The 24383-nt window shown below is 43.7% G+C and overlaps 2 protein-coding genes and 2 pseudogenes across 4 annotated transcripts; 1 reads left to right on the forward strand and 3 right to left on the reverse strand.

Annotated features, from left to right (window-relative positions):
• Window positions 1–3950: 3950 nt before the first annotated feature.
• LOC120048573 (protein lin-37 homolog) lies at window positions 3951–6805 on the forward strand. Of its 3 annotated transcripts, none has more exons than XM_038994659.1 (10): window positions 3951–4017; window positions 4381–4434; window positions 4560–4635; window positions 4769–4816; window positions 4953–4982; window positions 5079–5164; window positions 5312–5472; window positions 5585–5716; window positions 5810–5883; window positions 6066–6805. In XM_038994659.1, exons 2-10 carry the CDS (start codon window positions 4401–4403, stop codon window positions 6151–6153), a joined length of 729 nt encoding a protein of 242 aa, XP_038850587.1. In that variant the 5' UTR covers window positions 3951–4017; window positions 4381–4400; the 3' UTR covers window positions 6154–6805. The 3 variants fall into 3 exon arrangements, with proteins under 3 accessions (XP_038850587.1, XP_038850589.1, XP_038850586.1); XM_038994661.1 differs by having other exon boundaries at window positions 3975–4093; XM_038994658.1 differs by having other exon boundaries at window positions 3975–4434.
• Window positions 6806–8957: 2152 nt separating this feature from the next.
• LOC120048566 lies at window positions 8958–10817 on the reverse strand (annotated as a pseudogene).
• Window positions 10818–15011: 4194 nt separating this feature from the next.
• Window positions 15012–17560, reverse strand: LOC120048571 (chymotrypsin-like protease CTRL-1). Its single transcript, XM_038994656.1, has 7 exons — window positions 17440–17560; window positions 17067–17167; window positions 16497–16576; window positions 16288–16369; window positions 15959–16139; window positions 15673–15803; window positions 15012–15400 (listed from the first exon to the last, which is right to left on the reverse strand). Exons 1-7 carry the CDS (start codon window positions 17489–17491, stop codon window positions 15239–15241), a joined length of 789 nt encoding a protein of 262 aa, XP_038850584.1. The 5' UTR covers window positions 17492–17560; the 3' UTR covers window positions 15012–15238.
• A 1005-nt stretch (window positions 17561–18565) lies between these two features.
• LOC120048558 lies at window positions 18566–23872 on the reverse strand (annotated as a pseudogene).
• Window positions 23873–24383: the final 511 nt, after the last annotated feature.

A 24383-nucleotide genomic window follows, 5' to 3' on the forward strand; every position in this document is an offset into this window, starting at 1 on the left:
CTCAGGCGCCACTGAAATAGGATGTCCTCCTCTGGGCGTGTGCGGGGGTCAGGGGGACCAACCACAGACAATTTGGGCACGGTTCCAGCATAGAGGTCTGCTGAGCTTAGGTTCCCCACAACTTGAGGAAGTGGTTGCACAAGAAGAGTTATTGCAATATGTGTATTCAGATATAAAGTGAGAATAAAGAGTGTTGCAAAAGGAAACTAAATCGTGACCATGAGAAATGAGGGACGTGGCAAGAGCACAGAATAACAGTGGCTCTGGGAGTTTGAAAAAGCAATATCATGTGGTTGAGACAAGGGAAATTCATGCAAATTAGATGTTTTGAACGTCCCAACCCCCATGACTCACCAGTGGTTGAGTTGATAAGACTGGTAATTATAGGCCTTCGGACTGGCTCATCTATGCTCACAGGGGAGGACAAATTGGAACAGCCCAGGCCCTCAGAGCTGATGGGGATAGATCCACTACTGAGTGCTCACTGAAAACATCAAATTTATTTTTTGTAAGACTAATCCAATTCCAATTTTCCACATTGCAACTGACTGAATTACATTTAATTGACCCCAACCCTGCTCAGGTTATTCCATTCCTCTCAGCATATCTACCTTTTGTGTAGCAGTCTACTGGCCTTCTCCTGTAGATGCAGTATCTCGGAGTCTCCAAGGTCACCGTGAGAGGAGTCTGACAGGCCCTGCCAGGGCATCAGAAAGAGAGGCCAGTGAGTGCACCAGAGGCATCATCTCCTGTCACCATTTCTATCACCAACATTCTAGAACATTCACAATGTTGTGTAACTGTGAGCCCTCAGCGGGTTCCGTTTTGAAAACGCTTTATGGATCGGTTCTATAAAAGTTCACGTCAGTTGCATATCGAGTTTAGCTCATTCCCTCAGGGATATGCAGCAAGCTGGATATGGAGCGGTGTTTTGACCAGAAGGGGTATCAACAAAGGCATCAAACACAGTTGCATAATCAAAGGGAACAGCTTCTAACTAGTTCATATAAACACATTTGTTGGGCAGGACATGTCGTCTGGTGTTGGTATGCAAATATTTATGAGGAGAGGGACTCTGCATGGGGAGTCTTTCTTCCAATACATCTCAGCCATTCTGGCTCTTGCACACTTGACAGCATTACATAAACCTGTCCAATACCAATATATCTCACCATCTCAAACACAAACTCTTACCAAAACATAGCATGAACAGAACAATGTTGTTCCATTTAACACCACTAGATGGCTACACTGACCCCACCAATTCAATGTACACTTGTAACAACAAGGTTCGTCACACACCATGGCACTAAGATCAAGGAGTCCCCTGCATGGATAGAGCCAGCAAATCTTTTAGTGAGTTTCAATGAGATGTAAAGAACAATGAATGATCCAAGTGAAGTACCTTTGTCACTGGTTTGAGTGGGTGTAGAACTGGTGGGTAGAGGGGAGGAGGACAGCCACCAGAAAGGCTGCTGGCCCTCTCCCATCATTGCCGACATCTGCAGACGTTCCTCTCGACTCTGCGGCCTTCCGTGACGAAAGCGTTCAATGTACCTGGAAAAGGAATTATTGTAGTTACTAATGAGACATGTAAAGGGCATAACATCATAAAGCAATGCAAAAATCCTATACTCGTCACCTGCAAGCTTATTGTGGATATCATTATACACACTACAATGAAGACATACATAAGGATGCAGGGTCACAAATGCTGTATGACATGTCACAAATAAAACAAATTACCATTATGTAATTCTAGAAATAGTATTAAGCATACTTTGCCAACACTGAATCTTCCTGCTCTCCTCCCCCAGTGGAGACCAGGGACTTTCCCGATGTCGGGTCCCGTGTCAGTGTGTCTGTGTTCGGGGAGGCGGCAGTGTTGGCTGGGGAGGACACAAGATCAGTGGAGGGCCAGGACTCTAAGAAACTAGGCTGGGCCTCTGTGGCAGGAGGAGGACAGAGGACAAAGTGGTTGGCTGCCCCAAGGAAGCACGGGTCCTCTGGGCTCAGTGAGTGTGTCTGGAGAGGAGGAGGGCTGGACAGCTGGGCAAGGCCAACAGGGTTCAGGGTCTAAGACAAACCAGGAAAAAAAGCTAAAGTTTGATCAGGAGACTATACTGACAATACATGTATTTACTGTATTGGAGTATGTGTATTTGGAAAAGACCCCGACAGCCCCATAGTTCAGTTCTTACGGTTTTCCTCTGTTGCTTTGGAAGCTTCTTGGTGCGTGAGGGGTTGTAATGTGTTTTTCCCAGAGAATGGTCTGGCGGAAAGGGATTCTTCCTTGTGAACAGAGCAGCATCACTAAGAGCAAGAGAGACAAAAGGTGACCATTTTCATTGTGGTAAAAACACATCGTTCTGGTTTTGAAAACGGTAGCTCTGCATTCCTTTTTATTTGTTCCACGTCTCACCTGGATTTCATGTTGACAGTACCACCGGCACCAACTCACCCACTGGGCAGATAAGTGTTATAGCCCACATGTAGACTACTCTTTGCTATAATCATAGGATGAGACAGTGTTAAAGTGTGTGTCAGGTAAATAGCTAACGTAAACTCACCCCATTCCGTACAAATGTGCGCAACCGCAACATTCAAACGAGGCTACAAAGAAAACTAATGGGACTGTATAGCGACTTTGTTGACTTCAATATTCGGGGTCTGAACTAGGTTTCCATTCAAGCGTTGATCGACATGGTAATGGCTCTATAGTATTGGAGAAAAGTTGAAAAAACGGACCCTCCGTTATATCGTGACGTGTCATGTCGTTACATACAGCACGCATAAAGCAACTATTTCTGTCTTACAATCTCTCTCCACCAGGTGTAGCACTTCTCTCATCGTTTAAAAACAAGAAATGGACAGTGACGGGGTAAGGGGGGGACACCTAGTCATTTTTTGCATCATCATTGCATGCGATCATCATTCTCAAAGCCGCGGTTTACTTCTAAGATCACTTTAGCACCGCCCTAAAAACCCGATTCAAATTCGACACAAACTTTAAAATAGGTATGTAATGACACATTATATAAACTCTTTGTAGTGTTTTATTTACATTTTAGTGGCGATAAGGTGATAAGTTGGACAGATCGAGTCCAACTTATCACACATTAGTTTCGTTTCCCCACCCGCCATTTTTAAAAAGACCCGATGGGGCTCATTGCCTGCTTGAATTATGCAGAAACGGGCAGCGTTTAGGTCATGTAATTGATAATGTTGGAAAGGGGAGAAATTGTGCTTTACAGTGGTATTGACATGACAGTTGATCTGGAAGTATTACGTTTTTTGGGGCGCTAAAATAAGGGCAATTGTACGGACCAAGGCGAAGTACGAGTTTACGTGAGTTTACATTAGCACACATGCATTTGATTTAACAAGAGAGTGAAAAGAGCTAACTGACACTGCAAAAAGGTATCCCTGTAACTTAGCTAGCTAACAGCATTGCAGTTTAAAACTAGTTTGTTCATTTAGAAAGGCTAGATCGCTGACATCGATAACGTATTAAATACTTTTTAAAAAGCACGTACTTTCCATGTAAATGTTACTTGAGCATCTCGATTTGATCACTGCCTGGGTTGATTCAATGAAAGAAAAACACTGCGCCTTCCGGGTTTTTATCTGGCTTGGACTTGTGTCAGTTACCAGGCAACCAAACTGCTAAATAAAATAGTTAGATTAGGAAAATCTTATGCATAGTCTAGACAATTAGTTCTACTTTTCTAAATGTTACATTCCTCGTGGGGAAACTTTTTATTGAATTATTTGACAGATTCGATAATCTTGAGTTTTCTTTACCGAGAACATCATTATCGACAACTATCGATTCTGGCCAATCTACAGAAAGTTGGTAAGTGACAGACATCAATCTGGACCAATGATAGTCGTGTAGTTGACTCCACATTGTCCAACCAGGAGAAAGGAAACGACCTGCGCGCGGAAGAGGAAAGTCTACTGAAACAAATTCGACCACCGCGCTAACCAGGCAGCTAGCTAGCTAGTTGTTGGAGGGTAACAAAACTACGTCCTATGTATAGATACGTGGCATTTAGACATTAATTCGACAATAATGTTCTGCTGGTGAAAAGTTATGTATCAAATAGACACAAGTCGAATAATGCGGCTACACACGCTTATTCAAGAAAAGGCTGCTTCAATTTGCGTTAGCTAACGTTAACGTTACTTAAGCTACTTAAGTTAGGTTCGGTATCCAGGCACAATAACAGTGTCCCCTTGGGTCATTTAACGTTAATATCTAGAAGCATTTTGAATCAGTGTTTCCCCGTATATAATAAATTTAGCAAGCTTGTCGTTGAAGCTAGCTACCAACTAACTTGTATTTTATCTTTTGTTTTGGGGATTTCTGAATTTCAGTGTGAACTGGTCGACTGATCATGCATCACGTCAAGATCAAGACTGAGAAGCCAGGTGAGAGCTTGAACATTTCAAAACCAAAAACCCATTCAGCTGACGATACAGTGGTACCTAACACTATCTACTGGAATTATTATATCTCTCCTAAGTAAAGTCGACTTTTTATTTATATATGACAGATGCAGAGGGGAGTGGTGCACGCAGCCGACTAGATGCAGTATTACAGGGGCTGGTAGAGAAGAGTGACAGTGAGAGGTTGGTGTTTTTATTTTATTTGGAAAGATGCAGTACATTAACTGGCTTGACACTGAAACGTAGAGCTTCAGGAACTTTTCCTTTTCCTCTAATCAAGCTTAGGTGATGGGAAATGCTGTTTGCTGTTTTACAGGGAGCAAAATGAAGATGAGACAAAGATGGCAGAAGAGTCTCTGAGCAAGTATGGCCATTTTTTTATTTTCTGGTATTTTTTTATATTAAAAGAAGTATGCTATTTAGACTTACTCAATAGCCTATTGTGGTTCCGTTAGTTCCACTACTTCTGTAGTAATTCCGATTGCCTATTTCTTCCATAGGGATGTGTCTCCATCTTCTGCTGGGAAGCGGTAAGCCTTATTTGAGTTTTTTAAACACATCTGACTGTGTGGCTGTTAGACACTGAAAGGCCTTGACCTGTCCCCTTTCCCTTGTTGATGTCATAGGCAATTGTCACGGTTCCCACAGCACCGGAGAAAGAAACGGAAAGAGATGGATGATAGCTTAACAGAGAGCAACCAACATAAACAAAGTAAGTCTGCTGCAGATGTCAATCCCCTTCCAAACACAGATAGTTTGACTTTTAAAAACCTTTTCTCTCTCACTCACTGACTCTACCATTCAAGCTCTAGATATTCACCTACATATACAATCATTTGTTCTCCTCCCTCTCTGCTAGATGCCTACATTATCAAGTTGTTTGACCGCAGTGTGGACCTGGCCCAGTACACCACCAGTACCCCACTTTACCCCATTTGCCGGGCCTGGATGAGGAACAACCCGGCGGTCAGAGAGAGAGCTGCATCCCCAAGCCCCCCACACAGCATGGGGGAAGAGGAGGTAAGCTCACACCCAAAAATCAGGACAAGATGCCCACAATGTGGGCATAAATATATATATTTTTCAATAGCGCTCTCTGTTCAGTATTTGTTTTCACCCTGCATCTTGTCAGGCTGCAGACATGCTCAATGGTAAGGGACAGAATGTGTATCGCCTCCCTCCGCCCACCTCCTGTCCTCTCAACCCTTCTGGAGATCCTGTCAATCTGAGGATCCCGCCCACAGAAAAGCCTATCGTCAGCAAGGTACTGTATAACATCTGCTACGCCTAGCCATCACTTTCATATTTGCCACAGTAAAACGGTTGATTGTTTCAATCTGTCTGTCTTTGTCACCAGTCTACAGATACAGCTCTTGTCTCTGGTCCCCTCATATACAACCACATAGAACGCTGGAAAAAGATAAGGCAAAAGTAAGTCCAAGGCATCTAAATAATCACAAAGCTAACTTTGTTGACATGGATAGATTGGGGAGTCGAATATCAACTATTGAACCGAATGTAATCTTGATTGGGGAAAAAAGTTGATACAAATTCTGTCAGTAAACATTGTTTATCTAGCTGCGATCAATCTTAATATACATAACTGTGTTCAGATGGAAAGAAGCGTCCAACAAGAATCAGCTGAGGTATAGCGAGAGCATCAAGATCCTGAAAGAGATGAAGGAGATGTACGACCGCTAGCTTGGAATCCCCCAGGCAGTATCCCACAGCAGAGGGAGGAGAAAAGAATAGAGCAGGTAGGAGCCACGAGGAAGTCATCTACCCCAGGACGCTGCCCTAGTCCTCTCCCCAAGGAGGCCATTGCGTGTGACAATGTCAGAGGAGCCTCATGGAGCCCATTTTTACCATATACTGTCACATTTAAGGACCCAAAGCCCTCGTTTTGAAAATGTAGCAATACTTTCAGCAAGTTGATGCTTCTGGTGGGCCCAAGTTCACCTGTGACTGGTGTATTGGGATTCTATTTAGATAATTATTACATTAATATTTTTGGTCATATTACAGAATATCTGGTAATGCATTATATAGTCTGTTGTCGATCCCACAATGTGTCATGAAAAGTTTGTAAACAGGTTGAGTAGTGTACAACATTTGTCTAAATTCTGGGATACTCCAAATCAATTCCAATGGTAAATATTTGTTTTAGGATCACCAGTTTCCCAGACAAGCAGTGCCCTTGGGAATATTTTTTTGCATAGACGTTCAAAAGAAAAGTCTGACACATGTCCCTAATTTAAAGTAAGTAAACTGTGTAAAAAAAGTTAAAGCATTGAGCTATTGTAATTTATTTATCGCTATAATAAATCTGCCAGAGTGCTTTTTTTACAGTTGATTGATTTCTGAAATTTAATTCAAAGGATTTCTCCACAGCAGTTATTTTGGGAGAGAGTTTTTCAGAGGGATCTTGTCATCTGCAGGTCCAAGATATCAATCACATACAGGCAATAAATGTTCTGTTTGTTTTGGATCACAAAGGAATGTCGTCTGAAGTAAAAACCTTTATCTGACCAAAGAAAAACACTTACGAAGAGTCCTTTTAGGAGTCAACTCTTTTATATTAGCTACACGCAAAATATAAACAAAGAAATTAATAAATTACATTAGAGTTTTTTTTATTTTTAATACCAAAATACCTTCAGTTAATAGATCCGTCTGGTCGAACAGTCTTGTAAGATTTTTAAATTAGAGGTTTAGGAGTGTTTTCTATTTGTGTGTGTGATAATGTCCCCATTTCCCCATAACGTCAACATAAAATCCCCATAACTTCAACATAACATCACTATAACATTAGAAGTTAAATCCGGTCACTGCATTTGCATTGCTTGCACTTTGAGGTTTTAGGCTGGGTATCTGTAAAGCACATTGTGACAACTGATGTAAAAAGGGCTTTATAAAAGACATTTGATTGATTTGATTAATACCACCATGAAAACCACAATGACCACAACTACTGACCATTTCAAGTCTCATAACTACAAATCAAATGTATTTATATAGCCCTTCTTACATCAGCTGATATCTCAAAGTGCTGTACAGAAACACAGCCTAAATCCCCAAACAGCAAGCAATGCAGGTGTAGAAGCACAGTGGCTAGGAAAAACTCCCTAGAAAGGCCCAAACCTAGGATGAAACCTAGAGAGGAACCAGGCTATGAGGGGTGGCCAGTCCTCTTCTGGCTGTGCCGGGTGGAGATTATAACAGAACATGGCCAAGATGTTCAAATGTTCATAAATGACCAGCATGGTCAAATAATAATAATCACAGTAGTTGTCGAGGGTGCAACAAGTCAGCACCTCAGGAGTAAATGTCATTTGGCTTTTCATAGCCGATCATTAAGACTATCTCTACCGCTCCTGCTGTCTCTAGAGAGTTGAAAACAGCAGGTCTGGGACAGGTAGCACGTCCGGTGAACAGGTCAGGGTTCCATAGCCGCAGGCAGAACAGTTGAAACTGGAGCAGCAGCACGGCCAGGTGGACTGGAGACAGCAAGGAGTCATCATGCCAGGTAGTCCTGAGGCATGGTCCTAGGGCTCAGGTCCTCCGAGAGAGAGAAAGAAAGAAAGAGAGAGAATTAGAGAGTGCATACTTAAATTCACACAGGACACCGGATAAGACAGGAGAAATACTCCAGATATAACAAACTGACCCTAGCCCCCCGACACAAACTACTGCAGCATAAATACTGGAGGCTGAGGCAGGAGGGGTCAGGAGACACTGGCCCCATCCGATGATACCCCCGGACAGGGCCAAACAGGCAGGATATAACCCCACCCACTTTGCCAAAGCACAGCCCCCACACCACTAGAGGGATATCTTCAACCACCAACTTACCATCCTGAGACAAGGCCGAGTATAGCCCACAAAGATCTCCGCCACGGCACAACCCAAGGGGGGGCGCCAACCCAGACAGGAAGATCACGTCAGTGACTCAACCCACTCAAGTGACGCACCCCTCCTAGGGATGGCATGGAAGAGCACCAGTAAGCCAGTGACTCAGCCCCTGTAATAGGGTTTGAGGCAGAGAATCCCAGTGGAGAGAGGGGAACCGGCCAGGCAGAGACAGCAAGGGCAGTTCGTTGCTCCAGAGCCTTTCCATTCACCTTCACACTCCTGGGCCAGACTACACTCAATCATATGACCTACTGAGATGAGTCTTCAGTAAAGACTTAAAGGTTGAGACCGAGTCTGCGTCTCTCACATGGGTAGGCAGACCATTCCATGAAAATGGAGCTCTATAGGAGAAAGCCCTGCCTCCAGCTGTTTGCTTAGAAATTCTAGGGACAATTAGGAGGCCTGCGTCTTGTGACCATAGCGTACGTGTAGGTATGTACGGCAGGACCAATTCGGAAAGATAGGTAGGAGCAAGCCCATGTAATGCTTTGTAGGTTAGCAGTAAAACCTTGAAATCAGTCCTTGCCTTAACAGGAAGCCAGTGTAGGGAGGCTAGCACTGGAGTAATATGATCAAATTTTTTGGTTCTAGTCAGGATTCTAGCAGCCGTATTTAGCACTAACTGACGTTTATTTCGTGCTTTTTTTAGTGCTTTAACTACTGTATAGATACAGTCAAATTACACTAATACAGATGTACTAGCCCTGTCTTTTGCAGACATCTCACACCTCGGTTTCCACTTTACCATCAGACTGGTCACCAGTGAGGCGTAAATGTCCTTCTCCTGGAGTCAGAGACTCAGACTTAATGGGAGATCCGGGAGAGATGGGAGCTCAGGGAGCGCGTTGATGACACAAAGTTCATCCCATGGTCCTCTGCAAAAGCGTTCTCGAATACAAGCAGCACGGACTGACGCAGCTTCTTCTGGAACTCGTCACACATGAAGACGTACAGGATGGGGTTCAGGCAGCTGTTGAGGAAGGCCAGGCTAGCGGACAGGGGAATTCCGATATGCACGACCAGGTTGAGGCCTGGGCTGCCATTTGTCATGATGTCCAGAAACTGTAAGACGTGGAAGGGCATCCAGCAGATGAAGAAAGCCAGGACAACGGAGACAATGATCCGGAGGGATTTGCGCGTTGTTCCTCTCTGAAGGTGCCTGGCGCGTATCCATATGGCAATGTAAGAGGCTATGGTGACCAGGAATGGGATGAGAAAGCCCAGCAGGAAGCGGAACACAATCATGTTCCTGTAGGTGGAAGAATCATGGGAAAATTAATAACTGCACATTGTCCTATTACCATAGTGCATGATCTGCCGAAAGATGGTGAACGGGAGGCTGCAGACCAATGAGGCTAGCCAGATCCCCACACAGATTACCTCGGCCCTGCCTGGCGTGCACTTGTTATGGGCCCACACAACCACCCACGTGGACACACAGTTGTCTAGACTGATGGCCTCCAGGAGGAAGATGCTGGCAAACATGTTGAGCACATTCACCATGCTGTTTAACTTGCAAAGGATGTCACCGAAAGGCCAATCATAGCCACGGGCGATGTTGATGATATAGAGGAGCAGAAAGGAAGTGAAGAGGAAGTCAGCCAAGGCCAGATTGAGGAACCAAACAGAGTTGACAGTCTTCTTTATACTGTCGCTCGTCACGTAGATCACCAAGCCGTTGCCAATGGGGCCAAGCACAAACGCCACACAGTAGACAACCAGAGATATTATGTCCAGGTGCCTTGTGTCCAAGACAGAGTCCATCCCAGTTGTCACATCGGAATATAACATGGTAGAGTTTTCTGAAATAAAAAATATTACCAATTGTCTTTTAGGCTCTGACACATTGTAATCTGAAATACAGTGCTGGTCATCAGACTTTTCTAGAAGAGATCATTTGAAACGGATGTTAACTGAAAGTCATTTTCAAGGGATGTCAGTATCTTGCAAAATGGTGCATATGTTGTGTAATTTTGCACACGTCTACTGCACTGCTATAGATGAGCCTTAAATATCTATTTGTTTATTTGGATGAATTATTCACAAGAAATGGCCCAATGGAATGGGGGGGAAAGAGAAAAGGTTACATTTTGGTAATTTGTTACCCCAGTTTTTATAAATTTCCCACCTATGACCAGGTAGGACTTGAAACAAATAAAGTCATTAGATTTATAGAAGACATTTAGTACATGACTTCGCCCTCATATGGTCTTTATTCACACAATGTAACAATTCTAATGCATATGAGTTTCTAAAAAGTATGAGTATAAAGCAACTGACAAATTGAGATGACATTAAGAATTGCATGTTTGTCATGAAACTCTACTTCTACAAATGAAGCATAAGTCTGAATGACAAGTTAAAGCATCCGGGGTCAGAGATCATAAGGGTAGAAAATAAGACTAAAGCGTCTTACCCATTTCCATCCTATTCTCTATCGCAATGAATATCATCCACTCTCTCCCACCACAAATGAAACAGCTCTCTCTCGCGCGCGCTGTCGCACTCTGCCTCCCTCCCTTTCTCTCCGAACATCCTCTACGTTTAAAGTCATATTTGAACATGGTATTGCTTTGGGTTGAATAACAGGAACTGGGTTACCGAGATTTACCACCCAACCTACTCCATTTCCCCAGTATAAATAACTGAGAAACCGGTAAATTATAATAAACAGGCTCAGCATGATGTGAAATGGAATTCTTAAATATATGCCATATCTAAATCTGGCTTCTCTGGGAAAAGTACTCAATTGTCATGCTTGAGTAAAAGTAAAGATACCCTAATAGAAAAGGACTCAAGTAAAAGTGAAAGTCAGCCAGTAAAATACTACTTGAATAAAAGTCTAAAAGTATTTGGTTTTAAAAATACTTAAGTATCAAAAGTAAAAGTATGAATCATTTCAAATTCCTTTATATTAAGCAAACCAGACAGCACAATTTTTATTTTATTTTATTGTCGGAAAACCAGGGCATCTCCAACACTCAGACATAATTTACAAACAAAGTATGCGTGTTTAGTGAGTCCACCAGATCAGATGCAGTAGGGATGACCAGGGATATTCTCTTGATAAGGTCAGGACCATTTTCCTGTCAAAATGTAACGAGTACTTCTGGGTGTCAGGGAAGATGTATGGAGTAAAAAGTACATTATTTTATTTAGGAATGTAGTGAAGTAAAAGTTGCCAAAAATACAAGTATCAAAATAAAGTACTGATACCCCCAAAAAGTACTTAAGTAGTACTTTAAAGTATTTTTACTAAAGTACTTTACACCACTGCAGCCATGTCCTACTCTGCTATCTGCATTATCAATCATCAACGCTTTTCAGTATGGAGCGCAGTTCACAATGCATGCATCTCATCATGGTAACTTTTTTTTCTTGTGAAAGGTAGGACTACATTTGCCTCAACATAGCCTATGCCACAGTAATATAAGGACTGAATGCAGTCCAATTTACACTTCTCCATCTGGAGTCTGGGGGGGGTGATTTCTTTTTTTAATATTAAGATGCATTTTTTAAATTTCAGCTACAGAGTTCTAAAACAGCCTATCACTTGAATATCGTTACTTTAAGTGAGTGCGTTTGCAAACACTGTCTTTCTCGCTCCATCAATTCCATTCAAATTGCATCCAAAATAGATATGCCTAATCCTGGTCAAGATTGATATATGCTGTACAGTGCACTCAGAATGTATTCAGACCCCTTGACTTTTTCCACATGTTATTTTACAGCCTTATTCTAAAATTGATAAATAGTTTTCCCCCCCTCATCAATCTACACACACTACTCCATAATGACAAAGCAAAAATAGTTTTTTTAGAAATGTTTGCAAAAAAGAATAATCTCAAATTCACAAATATTCACACCCTTTACTCAGTACTTTGTTGAAGCACCTTTGGCAGTGATTACAGCCTCCAGTCTTCGTTGGTATGACACTAAAAGCTTGGCACACCTGTATTTGGGGAGTTTCTCCCATTCTTCTCTGCAGATCCTCTCAAACTCTGCCAGGTTGGATGGGGAGTATCGCTGCACAGCTTTTTTCTGGTCACTCCAGAGATGTTCAATCGGGTTCAAGTCCGAGCTCTGGCTGGGCCACTCAAGGACATTCAGAGACTTGTCCCGAAGCCACTCCTGCGTTGTCTTGGCTGTGTGTTTTAGGGTCGTTGTCCTGTTGGAAGGTGAACCTCCCCAGTCTGACAACCTGCTCCAGAGCGCTCAGGACTTCATCAAGGATCTCTGTACTTTGCCCCGTTCATCTTTCCCTCGATCCTGACTAGCCTCCCAGTCCCTGCTGGTGAAAAACATCACTGCAGCATGATGCTGCCCCCACCATGCTTCACTGTAGGGGTGGTGCCAGGTTTCCTCCAGACATGACGCTTGGCATTCGGTCCAAAGAGTTCAATCAGACCAGAGAATCTTGTTTCTCATGGTGTGAGAGTCCTTTAGGTGGCTTTTGGCAAACTCCAAACGGGCTGTCTTGCCTTTTACTGAGGAGCGGCTTCTATCTGGCCACTCTACCATAGAGTCCTTATTGGTGGAGTGCTGCAGAGATGGTTGTCCTTCTGGAAGGTTCTCCCATCTCCACAGAGGAACTCTGGAGCGCTGTCAGAGGGACCATCAGGTTCTTGGTCACTTCCCTGATCAAGGCCCTTCTCGCCTGATTTCTGAGTTTGGCCGGGCGGCCAGCTCTAGGAAGAGTCTTTAGGTTCCAAACTTCTTCCATTTAAGAATGATGGAGGCCACTGTGTTCTTGGGAACCTTCAATGCTGCAGAAATGTTTTGGTACCCTTCCCCAGATCTGTGCCTCAACCCAAACCTATCTCGGAGCTCTACAGACAATTACTTCGACCGCATGGCTTGGTTTTTGCTCTGACATGCACTGTAAACTGTGGGACCTTATATAGGCAGGTGTTTGCCATTCCAAATTATGTTCAATCAATTGAATTTACCCACAGGTGGACTCCAATCAATTTGTAGAAACATCTCAAGGATGATCAATGGAAGCAGGATGCACCTGAGCTCAATTTTGAGTCTCATAGCAAAGGGTCTGAATACTAAATAAGGTATTCCTGTTAATTTGTAATAAATTAGCAAACATTTCTAAATCTGTTTTTACTTTGTCACTATGGGGTATTGTGTGTAGATGATGATTTTTTATATAATCCATTTTAGAATAAGTATGTAACGTAACAAAATGTGGACAAAGGGAAGGAGTCTGAATACTTTCCGAATTCACTCTATAGCCTATATATCTTTGAGCCTACCTCTTTCAGGTAATAAATTAAATGCAGTATTAGCCTTATTTAGCTAATGAATGATGGGTTATGCATAGGCTAAGCTTCTAATTTATAGCTCTGTCACTTGCATAATCCACACCAACGCTCCGCTGGCCTCTCCTTAAAAAAATGCTCCTTAGCTCTTGGAGTCCCAGGAAAAGCTAGACTAGAATAATAGCTTGCTGGATATTTTTTTAAGCATTATTAGACTATCAGTAGAATATTTGAAGAGGGATGCAGTCTCTTGTTTGCTGAATGTTAAATAGGCCTACAGCATCCAATAGAACTCACAAGGAGTTTAAAAGAAGAGAGAATGCATGATGGTAGGCTCTGGCAGTTATTTATTCAGACCCATAACTGGTCAATCTTTGTGGAGTGAATAGATAGCCATCTGCATCTTATTCTAGTCCTATATTTATTATTCAAGGATGTCATTACAATGGCGAAGATAAGGACAACAAACCGTATTTCATTTAACTGTTGAAAGCAAAGAAGGAATGACGCAACAATGGAGAAAGAGGAGGTAGGCTATTACACACATGTTAAAACATTAGAGGAAATATTATAAAAGGTATATATGTCAGCCTGCAAATTATACACATTTTAAAATAGGCCATATTATATTTCCAAATATAATTGTGACTTTGTAGACCTCATGTCCTGCACCAGCATCACGTTCTCTCCCAGCTTCATGTTTTGAATGAGGTCTGTAATTCCAGTCCTTATAATACAATACAGTATACTAATACAGTCCACACTCAAAAAGATTAGGCTACTAGAGCTTGTTTCCTTTATTTACCCAAGAGAGCATGTATACATCTATTGGCTTTTATGTTTTTGTGTAATGTGTAGTAGCCTATATCATAAACAATGTATTAGATAATGGCACTATCATTTGTGCTTTTTTGGGCTTGGGATCATAAAATGTCTTTGATGTATGGCTCATCAGGCTTGGATGTTCATGCTGATCAAAGCTCTAATCAAATCCAGACATTTATATTCTTTATATATTTTAGAATGGCACTTCTGGTTTTGGCATGAAATACCGGGTTCGTCATGTGACAAGTCATTTATTTTCGGGATGGAACATTTGTAAAATACCAGGAAAATATGTAACCCTGGTATGGCTTGCTTGCTTGACATATGTTTTTAAAATCTTTCCATATTTGCTGTCTGGGGAAAAGTTTTTGGGGAAAATGCTTTACTTTCCCCAGGACAGTTCACACACAAAAAAAAATAACTGTGCCAAATGTGTTTTAGTAAGACTCCAAGGGTTACTATTAATGAATGCTACGTTTTTGTTGTGTGTGTTTTGTTGATGATTGTTTTTCCTGAGTGGTCTCTCGGCACTGTTCTGACTTCAAACAGAAACAACTTCTTTATACAACTTTAATTGAATACATCTTTTTCAGTTACATTGAAAACAATTAGACGGTGGCAACACAGTGAGCGGCTGTGCATGAGACATGTTGAAATGTCACTAGCTGATGGGAAAGCCTGTATGACATCAAACACTCGTCTGTGGGACCACTGTTTGCAGGAAGAAGAGTTTGTGTGCAGAGACATGGCTGCTATTGCAGCTGGGGTCCACTGTGACTCTAGTTGGATGCGACAGTCTGGTCAATCCAGCCACGCAGGTAGGCGACACGGGAGTAGACGGCAGGGGTACTGACGTTGCAGTTGGTGGTGCCCCAGGACACGATACCCACCTGAAACCACACACCACTGCTCTGACACACCAGAGGACCGCCAGAATCACCCTGGAGATGGAGAAGAAGGGACAGGTTAGGAGCACTGGCACTGGTGGAGACTATTGTAATAGGGGCCGAGTGGTGGCCTATCTGACCTCCATTGTCATGCCATTGCCAGAGAATTTGGTTAAACAAATCTGTATCTGGCGCTTTAAGATGGCGCGTGTGTTGGGGGTAAGGTTATTGCCGGACAAAATGATACCAGAGTGATTAGAGAGAAATGTTCAGTAACTGACTGGAGAAAGGTAGTCTCAACTTGCTCCAGGAGTACAGTCAGTTACCTGGCAAGAGGACACTCCGGAGGCTCCGGCGCAGATCATGGCGTCAGTGATCCTGTTCTGGCCCCAGTACTGCTTGCACTGAGCAGGGCTCAGCAGAGGAAGGGCCACCTGCTGGAGGATACGGGGGCTTGCTGGGGACAGGGGTCAGGGGACATGGTTAGGAAGGAGCTCAGTGCTCTAATGAAAGCTGTGGTGGAAACATTGGCATCCATTTGCACATACTCTTGTATTAACTGTAAATCTATCATGTATCAATAATGGTTCAGTAGCTTGTGTGGCCACTCACAGGTGGTGCCAGTCTTGCCCCAGCCAGTGGTGACACAGCGGGTTCCAGAGGGGAAGGAGGTGCTGGAGGTGGCCAGGCACACAGGGGACACGCGGGAGGTGATCTGGACGGGGGAGGACAGCTTCAGCAGGGTCACGTCGTTGTTAAAGTTCTGGCTGTTGTAGTAGGGGTGGGTGATAGCCTACAGGGATCAAGGAAAGATGTAGACACATAGTGAAGTGATTAATCTTCGAAAGTGAACAGAATCTCAGAACTCTGGTAAAACCTATGAAGCAGGCAGGCATGTTGAGGTTAAGTGAGTGGATCTCTCCCCAGGCTCCTGGACTTACCCTGGAGATGCTTTTGACCTGGATCGGCTCAGCATTGGATTGACGATCGTGCTCTCCCAGGATCACATGGTGACGGCCAGGACTGGAGGGAGAAAACAGATTACAGTGTGTATGAATGAACACAGCTCATCTGAGTGAAACTAAGAGGAATGCAAAATGTACTTATGAACATGGTGCTAATAAAGCACTATGGAATTAAATGCACTTACGTGACACGGCAATGGGCAGCAGTGACAACCCAGTTCTGGCTGATTAGGGAGCCTCCACAGAAGTGGAATCCAGAGGCATCCTGAAGGAGAAAGTGAGAGGTGGAAGACAGTATATAGTATGGGTCTGACCATAATGTGAAGACAGTAGATAGATAGTATGGGTCTGACCATAATGTGAAGACAGTAGATAGATAGTATGGGTCTGACCATAATGTGAAGACAGTAGATAGATAGTATGGGTCTGACCATAATGTGAAGACAGTAGATAGATAGTATGGGTCTGACCATAATGTGAAGACAGTAGATAGATAGTATGGGTCTGACCATAATGTGAAGACAGTAGATAGATAGCATGGGTCTGACCATAATGTGAAGACAGTAGATTGATAGCATGGGTCTGACCATAATGTGAAGACAGTAGATTGATAGCATGGGTCTGACCATAATGTGAAGACAGCACTTCCCAACATTTTCAGCATACATGTAAGTGGCTAACAAGAATCATCAGTGATTACAGCATTGTGGTTTGAAAAAACTATGTATAGAATGAAAGAGTGGAAATGGGGATACCTGAAGTGACACTTGCCAGGGCCAGGAGCCAGATACGGCGTTCTGTCCGTTCACAATCTTCAAGCCGCTCACCTGCGGCGGGATGCTAGGCACTCCGCAACCTAGGGCACAAACACACAGTCTCAAACAACACCCTATCCTCATATTTAGTGCACCACTTTTGACCAAAGTCCTACATAGTTTTGATTGGCCTCAGAGTATGGACTGACATGCCTTCAGTAACTACCAAAGTATAATACAACACTTCACCTCCTTCTTGGCCAGGGCTTCTTTTAGCTATTCATCTCAATAGGACTTACCTATGTGAATAAATAAAGGATCAAAAAGATCAAATCAGTTCATGTTACCAGACGTTGATGATGACACCACTCACCCAGGGCTGAGGCCACCAAAGCGAGACAGCTGACGATCCAGAGCATGGCCATAGAGTATGAGACTGCTTGACGTCTCTTTGTCCCTCTCCCTCTTATACCCTGGCAGGCCCATCAGTCATGTCTCCCACTCACCCACGGGTTCCCCCAAGGTCTGATAGAGCTGGTGGAACAGGTGGGAAATTCTCACGCCTCAGGGACAGTCAAATACACGCTTGTGTTTGCCATGTAGTGCACTGTACTCTATGTAGGCTAGGCCTAAGCAAACAAGGCTTTGCACAAGGATTCCAGGGAAAGTCATAATTCTGTATCTTTATGCTGAGTGGAATATATGCCCAGACCCCAAATTTGGTCCTCTGAAATGCCCTTGATGCCTATTTTTCTGGTTTCTTATCACGCTGTCCAATTGGAGTTCTGATGATGGGCAGAACAATAACATCTTGTAACCGGGTGTTGCAATCCCACGAGCAGGGTGGAAAACCATGGTCAGACCATTCTGTTTCTATGCAGCCGTACATGACAGCAAAACAATCAAAAACAAAACACTTGATTAACATTATGGATTCAGATCATATGTTTTATGGAGCTCTTTGTGACAAAAACATTTATTTTATTAAGAAAGGAAGCTATTGGGATTTATTAATCTATACAAAGTAGCAGTAAGGACATGTGTTCACATTGCTATTCAAGTTCATACTTTGACACATTTAAAATGTCACTACATTTGAGGGTTGTAACAGAGGACCCACCACCATGAGGATGAGGCCACTGAGAAAACCTCCAGAAAATAGGAACTTATCCCATTACATTTTTAGAAAGAGACAAGCTTATCAACCAGTCAAGAACAAAATCTGAATCTGCACATGGTGCTGTCTTCACACATCATAATCACATACATACCTATTTCTACTTCTTCATAATAAGATTGCTACAAGATGAATGTCACTTTTGAGGGAACTTTTCTGATGAGCAATAGTGCAGATGTTCATACAAGTTTATAAGACTTTAAGCACTTTGTGACTCTGTTAATGTACATTAACTCTTAACTCTGTTAATGTACAAAATGCATTTGTCATCTCAAACCTCAGGGAGGGTATTTGGTGGGAGGTTAAAGAAAAACACAAAAAATGCTTATCAGAATCCAGCTTTATTGGTTGTGATATATTCAATCTGATAAAAGTGAAGGTTGTGTGAACTGCACAACAGTACAAAGCTGTAGGAGCCTGCCGTAGATATAAATATTACACAGGATGTTCTCAATAAGAGAAGTGATGACACAAGCCAGGTCTGCAGTAGGTGTTGTGTGAAGCCTGGGAGCTGAGATGTGGACAGGATGTGGATTCTCTCCTGTAGAGGTCAGGGATTTTAGTCTACCTCCTCGATGGTTGGACCAGAGGAAGAGTCAGCTCCAGCACCTCCAGGGAAACCTCCAGGCATACCGCCTGGCATACCTCCTGGCGGGCCTCCGGTACCCTGATACAGATTGGTAATGATGGGGTTACACACCTTCTCCAGCTCCTTCTGCTGGTGCTCATACTCATCCTTCTCTGCCGTCTAGATAAAGACAAGGGGAGAGACGAGAGAGTATGAAAGGGTAAGAGACACAGGTGGTGATCACAATAGTCTATCTTATATGATTTACTTACTGTGTAGCCTACTTTTACCATGGGAGGAAATGCATCAATGTGAAACCATTGCTAACCAACTGATGTTGCACTAAGAACACTCAATCTAGGTGGAACTCTAGACCAGCCACCTGTGGTTTACCTGGTTCCTGTCCAGCCAGGAGATAACTTCGTTGCACTTGTCCACGATGGTCTTCTTGTCCTCCGGGCTGATCTTTTCCGCAAGCTTCTCGTCGTCCACGGTGCTCTTCATGTTGAAGGCCAGGGACTCCAGTGAGTTCTTAGCTGTGACCTTCTCCTTCTGAGCCTCGTCCTCAGCCCTGTACTGGTCAGCCTCTTGCACCATGCGCTCAATGTCCTCCTTGGTCAGACGTCCTGGGGATGACAAGATACAGACATCATTATATATTTTCCCATATGTGACATATTCATTATCTCCTACTCGTTCCTGTTGTCTCTCTTTCTTTTTGGGACTCTTTTCTTTGAGGAAAGGGTTGGAAAACAATAAGACATTTGATCATGTCGTGAGGTTCAAGGTTAAGGAGGCATACCTTTGTCATTGGTGATGGTGATCTTGTTCTCCTTGCCGGTGCTCTTGTCCACCGCAGACACATTGAGGATGCCGTTGGCGTCAATGTCAAAGGTCACCTCGATCTGGGGGACGCCCCTGGGGGCAGGGGGGATTCCGGTGAGCTCAAACTTGCCGAGGATATTGTTGTCCTTGGTCATGGCTCTCTCCCCCTCATACACCTGAGAAAGAAATTGTGGGAATGGATTAATACCAGATTAATCACAGAGGGTATAGGTGATCTGACTACTTTACACAAACGTTGGCCTTGTACAGCTGATAAAAGACTCACCTGGATGAGCACTCCGGGTTGGTTTTCTGAGTATGTTGTGAAGGTCTGGGTCTGCTTGGTGGGGATGGTGGTGTTCCTTTTGATGAGCACGGTCATGACACCTCCGGCTGTCTCAATACCCAGGGACAGGGGTGTGACGTCCAGCAGCAGCAGGTCCTGCACGTTCTCTGACTTGTCACCGGCTAAGATGGCAGCCTGCACAGCTGTGGAGGACAGAGAGGAGATGTTGGATGAAACATTGAATCACATACACTTGACACAGTGAGATATTCCTGCAACACACAGTGTGATACCTACCGGCACCATAAGCCACAGCCTCATCAGGGTTGATGCTCTTGTTGAGGTCTCGGCCATTGAATAAGTCCTGCAGAAGCTTCTGGATCTTGGGGATACGTGTGGAGCCTCCCACCAGGACGATGTCGTGTATCTGGGCCTTGTCCATCTTGGCATCTCTCATAGACTTCTCCACAGGTTCCAGGGTACCGCGGAACAGGTCAGCGTTGAGCTCCTCAAAGCGAGCCCTGGTAATGGAGGTGTAGAAGTCGGCACCCTCATAGAGGGAGTCAATCTCGATGCTGGCTTGGGTGCTGGAGGAGAGGGTGCGCTTGGCCCGCTCACAGGCAGTGCGCAGGCGCCGCACTGCCCGCTTGTTGCCGCTGATGTCCTTCTTGAATTTACGCTTAAACTCACCGATGAAGTGGCTGACCATGCGGTTGTCGAAGTCCTCGCCTCCCAGGTGGGTGTCGCCAGCAGTGGACTTGACCTCAAAGATGCCATCCTCGATGGTCAGGATGGACACGTCAAAGGTGCCGCCGCCCAGGTCGAAGATCAGGACGTTGCGCTCACCGCCGACCTGATAAGGGAGAGCAATTAAGTCAGTCGGACTTTCAAAGGACTAATCAAGCAGACCTAGTGTGAGCCGTACAACCCAGTGTTTTTTTGTTTGTTTTGGGGTTTCTGTACCTTCTTGTCCAGGCCATAGGCGATGGCTGCAGCGGTGGGCTCGTTGATGATGCGCAGGACGTTGAGTCCAGAGATCACTCCAGCATCTTTGGTTGCTTGGCGCTGGGAGTCGTTGAAGTAGGCAGGGACTGTGATGACAGCATTGTTCACTGGCTGAAGAGGGGAAAACACTATTAGTTAGAGCTAGTGTGTATCATCCCTAAATAGACTGTCAGTTTGAGTTATTAACATATAATGTATACCCATCCAATCTTTTCAAACCTACATGGGGTGCATGGAGTGGGTAGGAGCTAAGAGTAGATTTAGAATTGAGGTGTTTTTTCATTTGGTTAGTCAGACTCCCTACCTTGCCCAGGTAAGCTTCAGAGATTTCCTTCATCTTGGTGAGCACCATGGAGGACACCTCCTCAGGGAAAAAGGTCTTCCTCTCTCCCTTGTACTCTACCTCCATCTTGGGTTTGCCACCATCGCTCACCACTGTGAAGGGCCAGTGCTTCATGTCCGACTGTACCACAGCATCATCAAACTTACGACCAATTAGACGCTTGGCATCTTTGGACACAGGGATGGCAGAGTAGGGTTGATTTTCAAGAGTGGGATGAATTTGTCTGTGGACACTGGTCTAAGGTCAGTTTTGCATTTCCCCCTAATGGAGTGGGGCGAGGCTGATGGATTTAAATCTAGTACTTTTAGGCCCTCAAGTGGGGACTACTGATAACAACAGGCAAGAGGCTACAGCGCTGAGCTTAAAATAAACCTTGATTCTGTTCCCTTTGTCCACTAGAGGCTTCATCTAACTACCCACTGTGTGTCAAGGTGAGGTGATGTGCTTACCGAACACAGTGTTGGTGGGGTTCATGGCCACCTGGTTCTTGGCGGCGTCACCGATCAGCCTCTCCGTGTCGGTGAAGGCCACATAGCTGGGTGTGGTTCTGTTGCCCTGGTCGTTGGCGATGATCTCCACCTTGCCATGCTGAAAGATGCCCACACAGGAGTATGTGGTCCCCAGGTCAATGCCTACTGCTGGTCCTTTAGACATCCTGCAACAACAAGACCAGAATTAGAGTTCATTAGTGAGAGGAGAATTACTTGAATTATTTGAGGATTACGTAGGCCTACAGTATCATACAAGAATGTTGAAAGATACTTTTCATGAAGACGATATTGTTATAAAACCTTCTCTTTTGATTATTATCAGTTATTAGTAGTTAGCAACAGGTAGTTGGATGACAACAGTCAAATGTTTCAACTTGTGTTGAAGGCCTTTGGGGTTAAAGGTCATCATGTTCATGTATGTGCATGCGCGCACACGTGCACGTCTTTGACAGTGTGTGTGTTCCTTCCCTGTCATTCACAGAGAGCAGATGCAGTCCCACGTGAGCCCCCAAATTGGAAGTGATCCCCGGGGCTCAGCTGTTCTAGAAAGTGCTGTCATGGCAACATGCCAACCAGTGGAGTGGTACCAACACCGCAACTCCTTAAAGCAGCAGTACCACCAGCAGCATGCCACCAGAGGCAACAGGTCACCCTCCCTCACCCTCCCCTCCCTCATCCTGTTCTCCCCTCTCCACAGATCATTCTGGCAATACAACACCCAACTGTTACCAGCCAGGCTAAGTCAATGTGATGTATTAACACAGTGGCTTTTTTCCAACAGCTGAATCCCACAAACTACCAACACATTCTATTAATATGGCTCACAGATCTGTTGTTGGAACACGGGTTGGATTAAATTAAGTGATTATTAATGAGCTGTTAAGTAAAACTGGACTTTGCCAATATCATATGTACTGGGCAGTTACCTTGTTGAAATACTTACTATTGTACTTCACTATTGTGTAATATGAAAGTTATTATGGGCCTGGGCTGTAATGACAGTAAAAGCCTTAGAAACCTCACTACTGGAGAAGGAACTATGATATATTTTAAAGATGTTACCTCACAATTAACTAATACATTAACTCAGTGGGGAAACAAGGGGGGATTGTTGAAATGGTGAACATGCTAGACAGGGCCAGATCATGTGGTGAGGCCCAAATATTTTATCGTAATATTTTTTATTTTATGTTTGGCACGTAAATACTGTACCTATTATGTTATACAGCCACTCACTGTATTCTTGTGAAAGGATAAAAGTAGCATTTCTCATATTCGGGATGGATTAAATAGACAAAGCCACCTCACACAAACTACTGGTAAGTTCCTTATCACTTATGATCTAATTCTGTTACTACTGGTATATTCATTTAATTTGAACAAACTCTTGTTAGCATCCTTTTTATCTATTTTTTAAAAACGTATCTAATAACTATCGGTGCTAAGCATACCATACATACCACTGTACCCATATTTAGATCAGCTGCGTATATTTCATATGTGCATGATTAGTGTTCAAACTGACAGAGAAGCATCAAGCATGGATCAAGCACATGGACAGAGCTGACACCATTGGGTGTGGTGTGTGACACTATGACAGTGTTTGTGACATACAGTGAGACCAGGCATGACACAAAGGGATTACAGGCACAACTTCCACTGGTCAAGCATGTCAGTGGACACTGGAGAACATGTGTGCCCAGAAACAGAAAGTCATGCAAGACAAATCATTCAAACAGGCTTTACAAGAACTTTTGGCTTCATGCTACTTAAACACTGCTTAAACAATGAGATAAGCTTTATGCTACTTCTTAATGCTCCTCCGACAGCCAATAGTTGACATAAAGCTTGCTAGTGTCATTATGAGAGTCGGGTCATGTCCCTTGAGTTGGACAGGAGCTGGCAAGTCAAGCTGAAAAAGCAGAGCTGAATGCAACGCTTCTTAGAAAAGGAGTTACCTTGCTCAGTCAGTTGTGCAACGCTTCAAAGATTACCACACAAACCACAGAACACCAGCTGCTCAATTCCACTGAAGCACTCCTCTCCCTTTCCTGGACAGAAAGACTAAGAGGACGAGTGTCGCGTCTCTCCAGAGTATATAGCCACAGACAGACAGCACACGGCTCACTGAGATTCCATCAGGGAATCAGGTGACTCAGCCAGAGAAAGTTCTAGGCCCACGTAGCTGCCTGCATGTGCCCATTCAGTGCTAGCCAACTCTAACTGTATCTGGTATAGGAGCTGAATTGCTGTTAGCCCTTTTTCAGTGAATAGAAATTAGAAAAGACAATTGTATTTTCTCTCTACACTTTATCTTAATTCCTGTTTTATTTAAAAAAATGTGAAACAAGTTTGTCCTGTTCACAGAGTAAGGAGGTTTTCTCAGGGCATGTTTAATTTGATTCACATGGTCTGGGGGCTGTTCAGTGAGATAAGCACTGTGAGAAGACTACAGATATCTTCTACCAGCAGCCGGCCTGTGGATTCACATTCATTAGAAAAGCAGGACAGCAAGCAGCAAAGCACATTCTAGTTTGTACAGTAAATTACATGCTGTAATGAATTGACAGTATTTTGGAATAAATGAAGCATTTTTTTTTTATATAGTTGTCTGAACCTTTC

Source organism: Salvelinus namaycush, chromosome 5 (assembly GCF_016432855.1).
Source record: "Salvelinus namaycush isolate Seneca chromosome 5, SaNama_1.0, whole genome shotgun sequence".
Taxonomy (NCBI): Eukaryota; Metazoa; Chordata; class Actinopteri; order Salmoniformes; family Salmonidae; genus Salvelinus; species Salvelinus namaycush.